General features: G+C 41.5%; 2 protein-coding genes across 2 annotated transcripts in view; both read right to left on the bottom strand.

Annotated features, from left to right (window-relative positions):
* usp43a (ubiquitin specific peptidase 43a) overlaps positions 1 to 3,823 on the bottom strand; it is a 100,377-nt gene extending 96,554 nt beyond the window's left edge. The window contains exon 1 of the mRNA XM_042396552.1: positions 2,876 to 3,823. Within this exon, the coding sequence (XP_042252486.1) occupies positions 2,876 to 3,487 (612 nt within the window). The 5' untranslated portion in view covers positions 3,488 to 3,823. The remainder of the gene's footprint in view (positions 1 to 2,875) is intronic.
* A 1,560-nt stretch (positions 3,824 to 5,383) lies between these two features.
* Positions 5,384 to 15,763, bottom strand: cfap52 (cilia and flagella associated protein 52). The gene is made up of 14 exons (XM_042396599.1): positions 15,541 to 15,763; positions 15,024 to 15,223; positions 14,708 to 14,844; positions 14,035 to 14,163; positions 13,687 to 13,786; positions 13,279 to 13,395; positions 12,818 to 12,918; positions 12,501 to 12,671; positions 11,640 to 11,788; positions 11,337 to 11,482; positions 10,484 to 10,635; positions 9,548 to 9,650; positions 6,036 to 6,147; positions 5,384 to 5,651 (listed from the first exon to the last, which is right to left on the bottom strand). Exons 1-14 carry the CDS (start codon positions 15,599 to 15,601, stop codon positions 5,470 to 5,472), a joined length of 1,860 nt encoding a protein of 619 aa, XP_042252533.1. The 5' UTR covers positions 15,602 to 15,763; the 3' UTR covers positions 5,384 to 5,469.
* Between the last annotated feature and the right edge of the window lie 112 nt (positions 15,764 to 15,875).

Genomic DNA, 15,875 nt, shown 5'->3' with positions numbered 1-15,875 from the left:
GTTATTCTGCATTTATAATATTAGTGAGAGGCGCCGGTGCTTCTTGAAACAGTCTAGTGATTCACAGAACTGATTTGTTTTGTTTCTTTTTCACATTCAGCACAAATTTGATTAGGTTTTGGCACAAACTCTTAAATTTTGTGGTGGCTGAATATGAATTTAAATGTATTTTCTTATTGTGAGTGTTTGTCAGTATTGCAGTATTACAGACAGACACAGTACTCTAGCACAAAAAACTTGTTTTTCAGCTTCAAGTCACACTCCTCAAGAGGATGTAACATTAAATGCTGATATACTACTGTATCTTTGCAAAAAAAAAAAAAAAAAAAAAAAAAAAAAGCCTGAGGTCATTCTGCTATTTTCAACTGAAACACTGTGACTCTTACTGACAGGCTCATGACTCTGACTCACTCTTAATCCCAATCCCAAAAGAACAAAAAAATTTAGAGAGAGCACGTAAGCAAGCAAGCAAGTATTCCTGAGAAAAGTTTATTTTATCACTTCTTCGCAGGCCAGTGCTTCTCTTCAAGAGTGGAGGAATTTGGAAATAATGATCCGTTATATCAAAGCGGTCTGTCCCTTTTTCTGACAACAGTCGGTGGAGAGGGGGGGGGGGCTTCTACAGATCACAGGAGGGATGATAGTTTTGTTTTCTATAATGTCTCTCCCTCCCTCTTTTTCTTTTCTCTCCCTCTGAGTGCACACCATTGGATGCATCTCAGCAGGGGGGCTCCTTCTTTTCCAGGCTGAATGCACTTGCTCCAGTAAACATCCTCTCTGCAGTTTCACCCTGGGATGAGCAGACAGACACAAATCGCTGTGTCGATGCGGGAAAGGGTAAGGAGTGAAGGACATGTTTTTCTTTTATTGTAGCCGAGTATAATGAGAGGTATTAGATCCAAAATAGAGGAAAAGGTGAATACGTCTATTCAAATACAGGAAACCCCTTCAGATATTAAGTGCAATGACTTATATTCAGTGTTCCCTTCCAGCATATCCTAAAATAATGGCCCATCTCCTCATGATGCTAAAACATTTTTTTTGTGTTTTAAGAGAAATCTGAAAAAAATGACTTGGGCCATTATTTTAGGAAGGTGATGTTATGGACGTCACCGTGTTTAACCCACATTAACAGAGTTCATACATGACTTAAGTAAGCTTCTGTATATTTTTCATATATTTTGTCCTGTGTCCTTTGTCTGAAATCATAATGGGTCAATGTCATCATGTACAAACTGTAAACAGGATGTAAATTCATTAATTACTACTAAACATTTCTTCATTCAAGGCCTTTTCAGTATTCTAAATATAGGCAGGCGCGCCTGTAAGTGAGGCTGCATGTGAGTTTGAAAGTTGTAGTGCAGGTGCTTAACATTAATGCAATAATCAGATCAAAACAGCATCAATCTCATCTTTACTCTTCTGTATTAACCACTACCTTTCCCTTACAGCTGTGGAATACACTGTACTCTTTCTCTCCCATATGCTTGTTATTAATTTATTACCAACTCTTGGTTGTGGGTGAGGAACAAAGTCAAATCCAAAGTCACTGTCATGAAATTCAACCTTTTCCATTATAAATGATATCCCTGTACGATTGTGTGCGTGTTGGTGCACAAGGTGCATACCCCCTCCCCGATAACTTCCCCCGGGCTGTTGATGCAACAGAGCAGTCACCCCTCAGTAAGCCTACTGGTTGACTGTCATCCAGTAAGCCCAGAGGGAAGGTTGGAGGCCCTGCAGTCCTGGCTCACAACAACCACGACTGAATACAACACTGAAACGGCTGCTTTGTATAAGTTTGTGACCACTTCTTGATTCAATTTCCTTCTAATTAGAAAAGGTGATGCTGTGATTGCAAGGTGGTCACTGCATTAGTTTAACATGCATTTCACAGCTGCAGTGAATAAAACTGTAGTGCTTGACCCCCTTCTCACTCCACATGACGGTCTAGGAATGCAGACACACCACCTTGAGGCGCTAGATTGTTGGTGGGCAGGTGAGTCAAGCAGAGACACTGCAGCCTGTGTGTAATCAGTAACCGCATGTCCTGCGCACACAACACACTAGTTCAACAAACAATAATAAAATGTCGAACCTGTGATGTAACCTGGTCAGGTGGTTTTTATTATTACTGCTTCACATGAATCATGGTTGGCTCCTCCTTTCAAATACTGACACATTTCAAGGAAATGGAACACAGAGGTTGACCATTGACCTTTAAAACGCATCCAATAAAGTGCTCACCTGATTGTGTGTTCGTTCAATATTTGTTTTGCCAATGTATGGCCTGTAATCATTTGTTAACATCTTCTGGGGAGGGCACAGGATGCACAACTTGCTCCAGAGACACTATTAACTGTGTGCTGAGGTAAACAAACTTTTTAACAAGCAGCCCACTGGGGGGATTTTATGTGAAGAATGTGGACTATAAGTAATCTAGTCTGAAGATAATGACACAGGTTATTCTTTTATCCATGGCTGGAGTAACCAGCAAGGAGCCCTGAGGCACAAATTTCCTGTGCAGTCCCTATTGGGCCCCTGTCTCCCCCCTCTCCCCATTCACTGTGCAATGTGTGACCCTGTCTCACCAAGCACAGTGCACACACACAGCAGCCATGGCAGGTTAATTATATTTTGCCCAGAAACCCATCAGCACCCCATCCTTGAATACCTGACCTCAGGTTTTCTATGTATAAATTAGTTTGTGGTAATTTGATAAACCACCTCAAGGCCCTGTGTTTGTGGTTTCATTGGGGTTTATTAGTAGCCTACATATTCTTAAATGTGCAATTAATCAAAAAGCAAACCCACACAGTTTACTGAGGTAAAGCTCATCGCACCATCAACAATCCAGTGCCCACTCTCTCCTCACCTTGAACTCCACAGACAGCTGCGGCGTGTACTCCAGCGTCCAGAGCGCTCGAACCAGCGACGCCAGCTGCTCGGTCACTTCTCCCCTGGCGGTTTGCGGCTCCTCGCCTCCCACCTCCCCGTTCACCCTCCTGTGGCACATATCCGACTTGTACTGCTCCAGCCCGAGGTACTCGGCCAGCAGGTCCGTGTTGCTGAGGCACTGAACCACGGCGTTCATGAAACAGGTGTTGCCGTGGTTCTTCAGTCCCAGCACCCCGGGAGTCTTGTCGCCGTGGCACCACGACAGCCTGTCTTTTACCGAGCCGTGAGAGGACACCGTGGAGCTCTTCTTCACGGTTCCCTCCCTGGGGATCTGCAAACAGTCGTCTTTGAAACCCCCGGTAGAGCTTTGCCCGAAGCCGCCGTCGTCGTCCTCTGCGTCCGGCGGTTGCGCGTCGCCAAAGTGCGCCAAAGTGCCCAAAGTTTTAAGGATCCTTCCCATGAAATTCCCAAAAGATCGCAGCGATTTCCTTCTGATAAACCTCCCGGTTTTATATTTCTTTTCTTTTCGCTTCGTCGTTTTGGGTTTCATGGGTTGTTTTCTTACCTTGTTTTCCTTGCGGGTATCCATGGCTCTGTTACGGATATTAGGACTGAGAGAAAATGAAACGGGCTGTGGAGTCGCACCTGTCTGCCAGGCTGTCTACCCCTCCTCCTCCTCCTCTTTTCTCTCCACAAATCTTACCGCTGAGGTGGCACCGACTCGGTGCCAATAAGGCACATGATTACTGATATTATTCCCTTGACATCCCGGTAATTCCCAGTATGTGGTTGTCACCCGTCCGCGCGTTTTGATGGGTGACGCTCTCTCCTCAGAAACTACAGAGAGGAGCTGCCTCGCTCTCCCCACATCACAGGTTCAATTACACTTCCTCATCGATGGCTCTCAGCGCTGGCGGTATTTCACACTCTCTCCACCGCCGCTATTCCTCCCTCCCTCCCTCCCTCCTCTGTCTATGGAGCTACAATGAACAAGTTTCTATTTGGAGGATCCTGTCTAATGCCTGCCCCTCAGACATGAATTTAATTAACCTGGTTTAGATATAGTTTATCACAATGAAAAGACAGATCAATGAGCAGAATCAGCTTTTTTTTTTATAAAGTCACACACTGTTGCTTGATTGGTGATGAGTATAAAACTTTACACCTCTCGTTTATTGCACAGGGAGGGAAACCCACAACAAGGAAGTTATTGTATTTAATAGGCGTCAAGGATTGTAGCCTTAAACTGCCCCCTGTAGGACCAATTACAACATCACCTGCCCTAAAATCCTCACAGGGTCACATAAAATCACAGGTATATGTTGGATTATTCAACTATGAGGGCTGCAGGGTGAAGTTTGTTACATGCATGAACTTAAAGCTTCAACTTAGCCTGATTACACATCTACAAACTAGGCTACTGTTCACACAAATATGTCGTTTTTCATGTTAAATAGCCAGCCTGTGTCCACACATGCGTGTTACAGTCCCTGCTGTCTTGATGTAGATGGCTACTGAGATGTATTATCACATTACCTGCATAGAGTGTCTGAATGTGCTTCGTTCTGCAACTGAGATACCTTCCCTATAAGCATCATACAGACAGATGTGTCCTATAAATAGCACGGCTACTGTCTTCACGCACATTTTTGGCTTTCAACGTGGAGCCGGCATCTTTTGTGCTATATTCAGATTCTAATCATCTGAAGCTTAATTTCACAGCTCACCAGTACCAAAGATTGGATTTAGCGAGCCAGATGTGCTGATTTATTGAAATAGATTGTCAGAGCACCAGTCAATATTTCCATAATTTCCCCAATGCTCTTATTCTAGCAAGTAATGCAACAAAGAAATGTCAGTCTGTGGGTCAAACTGTGATTTTATGTGTTTTTATCCCCATGAAAAGGATTCGTAGTTCCACAGCCACCGTGTTCATGAGCTGAACTGTAAAAGGCAAAGAGAGGGATGTCCTATTTTACTGAAAGAGGGATGGGGGTTTCTGCTGACTCGCTTTATACTGCAGGTTTGTTATTTTACTTTTTTGAGGAAGCAGAGGTGAGTGATTATTATTTCAAATTGGCCGTTTTGAACAATATTGAGGAGAATGGATTCAGATCAGACAGTCAAGGAGGCTGTCTGTTGAACACTCCCTCCTCCAGGGAATCGCTGTTGATAGATTAGCTGACAGCAGCCGTGTGCTTAAGCGGCCAAGACTCTGGGCCTCTTCCTCGTCTCTACAGTAGCAGTATGCATTTAATGTACCGTATGATATAGCCTTGCTTTCACATATTCTGATTTCATTTGCACTGAGAGAGTATGTAGTACGCCATCAATCCTGTTGTTCCCAAACAGTCTAAAGAAGCAAATAACAGGTTCTTGTGCCTTGAAGTTCATTTAAAATTCAAGTTAGTGAATTCCCACTTCTTCAGTATATTGTAATGTTAGTAGTGTAAGTAAAGTCTGCTGCAAAAACAATCTAATATTGTCATTGCTGCTTCATCAAAATGACATTTATTTGTTTTGATCAGAGTGTAAAACATTCTGTAATTCTACTGAATTCAACATGTTCCATTAAGCGGAGGAAGGATGGGGGAACCTCCACCGGAGGATGGCTCCGTCTGCGCTGGTGCTGACCAAGCAGCGGTTGTTGGAGCAGATCTTGATGCTGGTGATGCTTCCACCGTGAGCTATTCCGATGTGGGTTACTGCACCTTCCATGTAGTCCCAAACCTTCACCAGCTTGTCATCTCCACCTGGTATGGAAAAAAAAAAAACTGATGGAAATCTGAGCAGAGCATGTGTGGTAAAGGAGATGAGAACACTCAACAGGCTCTGGAGAGATGAACAAGCACTTGTCAATATTTGAGAGTAAACAAAGCCTGATGAAAAATAATACAAGGAAAATCAAAGCATTTAATGATGCAGTTCTTTAACTAAAAGGCAAAATCTGAAACAATCAGGAGCAGAATCAGAATGAACCAGCGGTGAGTAAAACTATCTACGGTATACAATCAGTGCTCATGTACACAACAGATTCTGTAGATCATTAATGCGTTTTCCGGTTGAATTATTGATAGGAAAATCACTAAAAGCAGCAGAGCTACGATACAACAAGCAGCATGTGTAATGGACCGTACCTGTCACAAAGTGTTTACCGTCCTGTGAGATGTGCATGCCATTGATGGCCCCAGACTGAGAGCCCTCCAGTTCTCTGATGGTGGAGCCGTCATACACATCCCAGTAGGTAACCTGAGAAAAATAAGTGAACACAGAGAAACAACCGAATGCAGCTGCAGGTGTTGCACATTACACACGTTTGTTAATTACTGCCATTGTTTATGTCCGAGAGGGAAGGCTAGAGGAACATGTGGTGAGGATACACTGATCTCGTCCTTGCTATCTTAAAGACACAGAAGCTAACCTGGCTTATAAAGCATGACAACAAGGAGAAAATGATTAAGCATGCATCTTAAATAATACACATCCTTTTGATCTCTTTGCTGCAGTTTGAAGTGTAGTAATAATTGCCATTGATGATTGATAAGTTGTCTGACTTCTTCTATTAGCTTTCTTTTCAGGTGATGCAAGTGACAACCACCTCTACGCTGCTGTGCTGTTGTTCTATTACATCATCTAATATATACTGTATCATTTACTATTTTTGGTGATATGCAATATGTGACCTCAAACGATTACCTTTATATTTCTTATGCTGGTATGGAAATGAGCAGGTCTATGGTTAGATTCTATCGAGCTGTCACACACCGCTATTGAAACCATGTTTGCAAATCTAAATGAGATTTAATCATCCCCAGGGCTTTACAGCTGTCAAAGTATCGAGTCTCACAAAAGGCAATTGTTAGCTGAAGTTATTTATAGCGCAGGTGACAGAAGAAACATCACGGTGCCACACACTAAGAGAGGTTCTTTCTTGTTATTTATATGACAAAGATGATCACATCTTATAAGTAAGGGCCACATAGATTCACTGAAAAAGGTCCAAAAGCCGTTTCAAAATTTAGTCAAACACAGGCTAAACAGATTCCACTTCAAAGTTGATCAAGCTCTGAAAGTACTACACTTTTTACTGAAAAATATATACATATATATATATATATATATATATATATATATATATATATATATAGTCTGGCTGTAATGCTCAACTATGTTATGACTAAACTGGCATGGAAAGACTAAACTAAATGAAATTATAAGCAGCATTACATGACCAGCATTTGTATAAGGAAGAGTTCAAATGACACAGGGCTGCTCAGAATAAGCCCAACATTTATGAGAATAGCCTCTGAGACAGGATTTCATTTCTCTGCACAAGACTTATAATGCATTATAAGAAGGGAAATGTAATCTCACACAGACATATCAAATACCGTCGGTTATTATGGAATAAAAAAAAAAAGGAACAAAAGGCTCAGTATAAAAAAAAAAGAATCTTATTTATAGTTTCAGAACTGAAGAGTGATTCTCAAAGCAATAAGCTGCCCCCCCCCCCCCCCATCACAAGCCACATGAACATTTCTGCGGGGGCCATTTCAATCCACAGTATTGCTCTGCATCAGATTTGCTTATTCAGATGGAATGGCTTACCAGTATTATTAATATTTACACAAAATAACAAAACATCATTTAGGAGCTACCACCAGAGGGGGGAATGGTTCATTATGAACACCAAATATGAAGTGAAAATCATTTTCAATCTTCTTTTTTTAAAAACTGTACTGATGATACAAATTCATTCAGCTATGTGTGCATTCAGTCGTGTGTTGAGTTTACCGACATGAAACTACTTCTCACTAGTCTGTGAGAGACTGAACTACTGTTTCCCCGCTGTGACGAAACTTATTGTAACACTCAATGTCCTCCTCTTTCTTCCTCCCTAGGTCATCTTCTCTTCTTCCTTGCCACTGTCACGACCTCTCCCTCCCTCCTCATCTCATTTCAGCAGCTTATTAGAGACTACCACCTGTGTGAGTTGTCTTGGCCCATCTGTGTTCCCTCCACCTTCGCCTGGGAAACTGGCCCGCAGCCACAACTCGGGCCACCAGGAAATTAATTACATGCAGCGAGCGAGGGCGACACTGAAACGTCAAGACCTCGGTTCACGAGCAGAGTACAGTCACCCGAGCTGCAGACAAGCATTACATCATTAAAGGCCTTATGCTAATTGGTCCTAGAATTTAATTTGTTAGTGACATGTTATTTAATTGGATGTGCCTGTTTGAGCTTCAACTTGTCTTTACTGGACTATTTCTTTTCTGTGCTCCCTCAGAGAAATGATCCATCCTTATTTTTAGCTCTGTCACTACTGTTTATAGTAATAACACGGAGAGAAAACACCTAGGCTGCAAGTGGACAATTTTTCAGTTAAACTATATTAGCTACCGAGGCTATATTTCCCTTGAGGCAAATCAAATACCACGATTTTTAATGGAAACTATACAATTAACCTGCTGTCAACTACGATGCATGACTTGGAAAAAAAAAAAAAACGAAAAGAGGCTGACACCACTTATTGTACCGTCAAAAACACATCATTACTCATCACAAAGGTAGCATTTGATCTCTTACAGACATTTTTTTTCCTCCTTTTCTTCACTATTCCTCCAGTTCTGTTGCCTCACTCGCTGTGAATCTACTCATAAAGGCATGCTGGGATGTGGTGAAGGGTCGGAGTAAGAGGGGAAAAGAGAGAGAGAGAGAGAGAGAGAGAGAGCAGAGCGCTGGTGTTTGTTCTCCCAGACAGAGTGCCTGTGTCCTAGGATGAGCAGATGGTGGATCTGGCTGGCACTTGGGTGGCATAGGCACATCCGCAGGAAGGCACGAACACCACGGCGCTCCCCTCTATCTGTCTTCTCTCTCTCTCTCTCTCTCTCTCTCTCTCCCCCTCCATGAATCCCTCCCTCTCACTCTCTCTCTCTCTCTCTCCGCTCACTCAGCACATCCACAGAGTTGTGTTAATCAGCACAACTTGTCCTCACCTCTCAGCGTTGCAGCGCAGCCAACAATATGGGTCTGGCGTGTGGTCGGGTTCAAGGGGTGCGGATAAAGTGCACAATCAAAGACATAAGCGTTTCATTCTGCCTCTGTGAACTTCTGACCTCGTGTAAACAAGTGTTGCCGAGTTAATCAAAATGACAGAAAATAACAGACTTAAACGGTGGCGAGCAGCCAACACGAAGCCTTAATTATGCTGAGCTGAGAAACAAATTACGAGCTTTTCAAACTACATGCGAGTGTGTGTGATTGAGCAAGTCTTCACTGTGTTCCTCTATACTGATCTTACCAGAGCAGCTCAATGAGCGGAGATTATTATGACAATAACAGCATAACGAGACATATGACTGTTGAGTGCCAGTGCCTTTACACCCCGAGAGACTTTCAATCATTACAGTTTTTCTTCATGTGAGGCACGACTGCTCAATTGTGAATCCCAGAGTGTTCTATAGCACATGCTAGTGTATAAAACCAGCCAAAACAAAGCTGAAAGTAAAGATATATGGAGACCACAGTGATGGGAAATCATTTAAGTAACATAAAATGTTGTTTGGTAAAAACTGCCTGATGTGTATTGTAATGTATTCCACTGCAATGAGTGCTGAGTCAAAGTACAAACAGTCCTAGAACAAACCTTTCTGTTAGTGCCACTGGTAATGATCTGGTATTCCTCTGGGTGGTAGCACACCGTCCGGAACAGCGTGCTGTCGATCACCGTTTGAAGGCCTACGAATCGCCTGCAGGAGGAGATGCAGAGGAGACACGTGAGACAAGAAAAAAAAAGAGAGGAGAGAGAGAGAGAGAGAGCGAGTTTCACTAATGTTTCACACAGCGTGAACTTCCCAGTGCAAGTTACAGTGATCAAACTCACACGCTGATCAAAAAACAAGACTCTGCAATACAATTTATTGTGCACCCACACCCACACACACACACACACACACACACACACACACACACACAATTTTCTCTTTGCCTGCATAGGGTGAAAATCCATCTTCATTTAGGTTCTTGTCTGTCTAAAATTCTTTTCAACATCAGCTTGTTAGTTATACAAAAATACATGAATACAGCCAGGGAGCTGTTAATCCACAGGCTTGTTCAGTAAGGAGGATAGACAGTGAAAAAGTATGACCACCGTCAGAGTTTTGAAAGGTTTTACTCTCCTCAGAGAAGAAGCCCATGGATTAAAGGATTTTAAGCTTTCTTTATAAAGAATGCTCTGGATTTCTTTTCATTCCTATTTTTCCATCCAGACACCGATGAACAGCTTCAACATTTTTCTCTCCTAACGACTCAGACCTAAAGGAAAACCTTTTTCCACTGTCAGTGCTGTATATCATTAACAATTATGACTTAGTGGAGTTTTAGTAAAATCATGAGTCATCCGCTTTAAGGTTGTGTTGTGAACTGAGAATTAATTAATCATAGTCTGGGGTTTGTGTGGAAATTCATTTTAGCTCTACAAATAAATTCCTGATTTTACAAGAATGCAGGTCTAATGAGGAAACATGCTGTGTGTGTGTGTGTGAAGTGTTCAGGTGTTCGGGTATGCAGGTGGGCCACTCACACTATGTCCCAGATGACGCAGGTACCGTCGGTGCTGGCGGTGACACACTCTTTGTCGTCACTCTTGATTTTGATACAGGTGACGGTGGCTTTGTGCTCTTTCATGGTCTCCAGGAGTCGGTGGCCACGTGGCTGCAGCTCCCAAACACGCACCTGTGATACAACGGGTGAAAAAAAAGATGTAATTAAAATACAACTATGTTCTTCTGTAACTACTAATTCACTAGCATAGCTATGGATAGAAAGATCAATACATAATGAAAACATGATTACTTTCTGTCAAACTGGAATCATACAGTGTACCACAGTGCTCAAACATGCTTATTTTCAGGGTGATACAGAGTGTACAGTAAAGTATTTTTTTTTACCAAAAGTTTAGTCATAAATAGAATTATTAGGGAAACTATAGACTATAAACTATACAGACTCGTCTTTCCATTTTTAAATATGGCTTTTTAGGATAAAATGTTTTTTTTTGCATCTAACTGTTGTTAATTTACTGTACATGGTGTCTGCTAACAGACAACACTAACATCCTGAAGGAATTTGTGGGAACTGCCGTTTCAAAATGTAACATTATTGTGGAGGATTTCAATATGCAGCTTTGTGTTTTCATTTGATAAGAACACTGAACGTTACACTATTTTTGAACATGTCTAAGTTTGTGTTACTGACCTCGTCTCTCGATACCAGACAATCAGAGATTTCTAAATGCATGGTAGTCGCTTGAATAGTGGCAAGAACAGCCACTAACAAACCTACGCCCCTTACATTTTATCAAGGACACGCCTTACTAGAAATGAATGAAATATGAGCGAAGTGTTTGGAGACAGACCTGTGAGTCTACTACTGACCTGTCCCTCTCCGCCTCCACTGATGATCCTCTTGCAGTCCCTGGTGCCAGTGATGGCTGTCACACCCTTTCTATGTGTGTTGTGAATGATGAGCAAGAGCCGACCACTTTCTGGTGCAAAAACGCGAATCTTATCATCATTCCATCCTACGAAAAAAAAAAAGAGAGTGAAATCCATTCTTCGCTGTCTGTTATCGAAAACATTCCTTTAATTTACAGCAGCTGAGGAACAAATACAACTGAGGCTTACCTATAGCTTATTACAAAGCACTGAAACTGATATTTCTCCCTCCCTAATTCCTACCACTGATGATGCTGTGTCCGTCGACCATGAAGTCCAGGGAGTTGCAGGTCATGTTGGGTACAGTGATACGCAGCAGCTCTTTGGGTTTGTCTATGTGCCACAACCTGATGTCCTCCTCAGAGCAGGTTGCAAATAACTCAGACGTTCCACTAGAAGATAAAAAAAAAGAGGGAGATGTGGAGTTATAGTTAACCAAAAAAGCTATTTGTATTGAATAAGTCCTAGTTCAGTTGAAAGCATACTGGTCTTTGCAAGTATTAATATATATTATGACAGGAAGTTTGATTTAAGGCATGACTCAGGTCTATGTACTATACAGTATACCTACAGCTGATACTGTTCTTTCATGGATAAGGAATGCATATGTCACCCTCTAGCGAGCACAATGGGGTACTGAAGTCATACATGGTAAGAAATATATGGGGTTTGTCCATTTAATTCAAGGGAATACATCAGTAAAAACACACAGTTGTTTTGTACTACAGATCACAGTGAGGATATACATTTCCACATATCTGTAATAGTTATTTATCATAGTTTTGCAGTTAACAGCCACGTAGGCCACAAGGGAGACAAAGGACATGTGTACAAGGAGACTGTTGTAGAAAGAGCCAGGGTGCCAACCTGGAATTACACTATGCATGATGCATGACAGCATGATGGAGTTTCACTTCATCTTAATTTCATTCTATTTAGATTCTATATTTCTTGCCAAATTTAAAAGCTGACACGAGGCCATTTGCCGTTTCACTCAGTCTCGTGGGTCTCAGATCCAAACCATAAAAGAATTAACAGATGGTAAATGTTTTGTCATCAGTGACTGATGACTCTTTCTCGTTAAATGGTCTGCCTGCTACTCACAAACAAAAGGCTACATCTTTGACGGCGCTATTGTGGCTGGTGGAAATGAGTTCAGCTTTGAAGTCCTCATAACTGAAGCGGTACATCTGAGCTGCCTCCGTCCCAACAAAGAACTGCTGGCCCTCTCCTCTTATAGCAATGGAGGTCACTCCTTTTTCCAGCTGGACTTCTCTAATGTGAGGGAGGAGGAACAAATGAGAAGATAATGAGCACTGTAAAATAAACACAGTAAAACTGTTTATGTTTTATTGGTACCAGAGATATTTGTTGTAATGTGTTTATGGGGATGATATAAATGATACAGTTGTAGGACTCACTTGAGAGTTTTGAAGTTATTCCTGGAACACAGAGTGAAGGTGCCAGATCCAGAGCCTACGAGTAGGTCACCTGACTTCAGTACCCTTAGGACACTGACACCCTGAACAGAAAAGGCATGAGTACTGAGTTTTAATATATGGCCCTAAAAATATATTGCATTATGTACACAAGAATATATTTGACACTAGCTGAAAAGCTAAAAGCTCTCACACTTCATTATAAAAAACGACTTCTCTGCTAGTAGTACAGGAACATACTCACAAGGGAAGATTGATTTAAGGAATGACAAGGAGTGATGCATAGTGATCCATAAAATATGTCAAATAAATTACAAAATATAAAATATATAAAATACAGTTCAATCAGCTTTATGTGCGCAGCAGTAGACTTCACTATCGGGCCGAGATTACCGTCACAGAAGCCAGTTATGAATGTAACAGCTCTGTGTGTGCTGACCTACCAGCCTGTACTTTGCTTTAACTGGACCGCAGTCACTCAGAAGTCCCGTCTTCAGGTTGATTTTCATTATGTCTCCACTGGTGGTGCCGCAGAAAATGAACTTATCATCCTCTGCGATCTGTGCGGTAATATGAACATTCAAAATGAAAGAATCACTGTGTAATAATCACATTCAATTGTGTGCTTGTGTGCCTACAAGCACACTGTGACTTGTCATGTTCATATATTCTTAGCTGCATATCTTCAGCTCTGTCATATCTCTCCAAATACATCTTTGTCACCTGTACCATCAACCGTTCCCTGTCTTTATTCAAAATCTATAACCACTGACTTCTGGCAATAGTGATTTTCCAAGACTCAAGTGGACCTCAAAATTGCAAACTAGTTCCCAGCTCCCATGTCCTCATACCTCTATACATCTCACAATCCTCTTCAGCTTTGCTGTCTGACACTCTGTAGGCCTGATCTTCCTGTTGGGGAGGTCCAGCTCCCAGACTCGCAATGTTCCACTGCCAAAAATAGACCAGTGATGTTAAAATACTCTAAGAGAATAATGAGAATTGAGCATTAACTAGAGGGAAAATGATAGAGACACAAAAAGAGATTGGAAGGCAGGTAGGTGAAATCCAATATTTTTATGCTCGAACAAAAGCAAAAACTTAGACGTCTTGCAATTTCGTAAGCAGGTGAATGAAGATTTCATTCATCGAAACACCCTCTGTGCAATGTAAAATTTCTGTTCATGACATTCACTCACCTCCCAGCAGAAACAAAGATGTTGTCATTGGTGTTTGAGTACTGCACAGTGAGGCAGTGACCTGCACTGTGAGCTGAAGCTGGGCTCCCGCAGATGGCCTGCTTGGTCTCAATGTTCCATATGACTATACTGAAAACACAGAGAAGACCTCACACTCTCAACAAGTAAAGAATCCGTACTGCACCACAGTGCTGAAATATTTCTTTCTGAATCCAAAAGGAGTTCATGGTGTGAAAATGATTTAACTAAGGTGTGACATATGAGTTCAAGACTTTTCTTCTCATTTGAAAAAGTTTTTGAGAAACACTGAAGAACAGACACAATTTATAGACAATGTCTGTATTTTAAGTCATAAACTGTGATAATGTGCCAAGAGAAATGTCTTGATTTCCATTAAGATAACCACAGGACAGAGGTATTAGTGATGAAGTAACAATGTGAAAACTATGTGAAAAGTGTTTAGTCACTGAATAACATGTTTGATACATAACCTGCTGTGGAAATGTCGTCATGATTAAGTAACATTAAGTAAGTTATGATCATGAAATTAACATCTTTAGAGTGAATGCAGATATTGCTATTGTACTTTCAAGATCACGTGTCCCTTATTCACCGATTATCTAGGAGAGAGCACACCTTACTCTGGATTGTACCACCTAAACTTGATGTTTACCTGCCATCATCCTGACCCCCCAGGGACACCAGGTACTTGTCGTTGGGAGAGAACGCCAGGGCCTCTACCTTCGCCTTGTGGAGCAGCAGCTGGGCATAGATTGTTCGCTGTGCATAGTCCCAGATAATTACCTCAGCCTAAGAAAACAGGTATTTATTTATTCAAAATGTAACATAAGAAGCCACATAATTCTAAAACAAAAAGAATGACTGCTTTCCTATGTACCACATAACATCAAAGGATGAGAATTTAGTTGAGTTAACCTGATCAGTATCAAAAACTTTACATAAAGGATATGTCTTGTAACTATGGCTACCTTAAAGCCCATAAAGTTGACCTGTCCAGAGGCAATATATGATCCACTTCTGGACACTGAGATACAGGAAACATTGTTTGTGTGTCCATGCAGGAAATCCTGTTTGCCATCTTTGATTCTCTTCAGAATGACTGTGCATCCCAGTGGATAGATGAGGTGCTCTCTGTCTGGATGAACCCTCAGGCCAGAAAACACATGACCTGGTGGAAACAATGTGTAGCATAACAGAACATGTGATCTAACATGTTTTAAGATAACAGTCAGAAAGTATAAGGTTTTCTAGGTAATCCGACTATGGTGTTACAGTTAGTTTAGCAGTTATCTATAAATGACACCGCAGGGTCTGATAGCTCCTTGACCATTACAAAACGTAGCGTTGGCTAAAATATCATGAAACCCAATATACACCTACATAATTATAAAGAACGTTTTGAGGGGTCTTTTATTGGCAAACGTATTCCTTGAAATTATATAACGCTAGCTCAGTTAGAACCGTAAAGTTTGCAGGAAAACTTACCGTTGAATCCAATAACAGCCTCCAGTTCAAGTCGAGGAACACCCTGTGTTTCAAGAGCCATGGCCGAAAAACTCTGTATATTATGTTTTTCCTGTTAACTGTTAAAAAAGGCCCACTTTCATCAATACACGCGAATTTAGTTGGGGAAACTAACGCTTCTGTTATGTTCGCAAACAGGCCTGAGTTACCCCTAACAAGCGTTACCTAGCAACAGCGGGGGTTCTACCGGCTACTGCCATTGGTTGGCGAAATCCCCGTGCTGCCTTCAAGTCCTGTCGGAAATTGCCATAATCCAGATGGCACATAAAAACCAAAAGATAAATGGGTACATTAAT

This window comes from Thunnus maccoyii, chromosome 2 (assembly GCF_910596095.1).
Source record: "Thunnus maccoyii chromosome 2, fThuMac1.1, whole genome shotgun sequence".
Classification (NCBI taxonomy): Eukaryota; Metazoa; Chordata; class Actinopteri; order Scombriformes; family Scombridae; genus Thunnus; species Thunnus maccoyii.
Note: the sequence above shows the minus strand (reverse complement) of the source record. Positions and strands in the feature narration are given on the sequence as shown.

Excerpts from the sequence above, each read along its gene's own strand:
- cfap52 (XM_042396599.1), bottom strand. The coding sequence starts at position 15,601 with ATGGCTCTTGAAACACAGGGTGTTCCTCGACTTGAACTGGAGGCTGTT. Across the intron at positions 14,164-14,707 it reads GGGGGTCAGGATGATGGCAG|TATAGTCATATGGAACATTG; the intron begins GTAAACATCAAG and ends CTGTGTTTTCAG. Across the intron at positions 10,636-11,336 it reads GTGGAGGCGGAGAGGGACAG|GTGCGTGTTTGGGAGCTGCA; the intron begins GTCAGTAGTAGA and ends GTTGTATCACAG.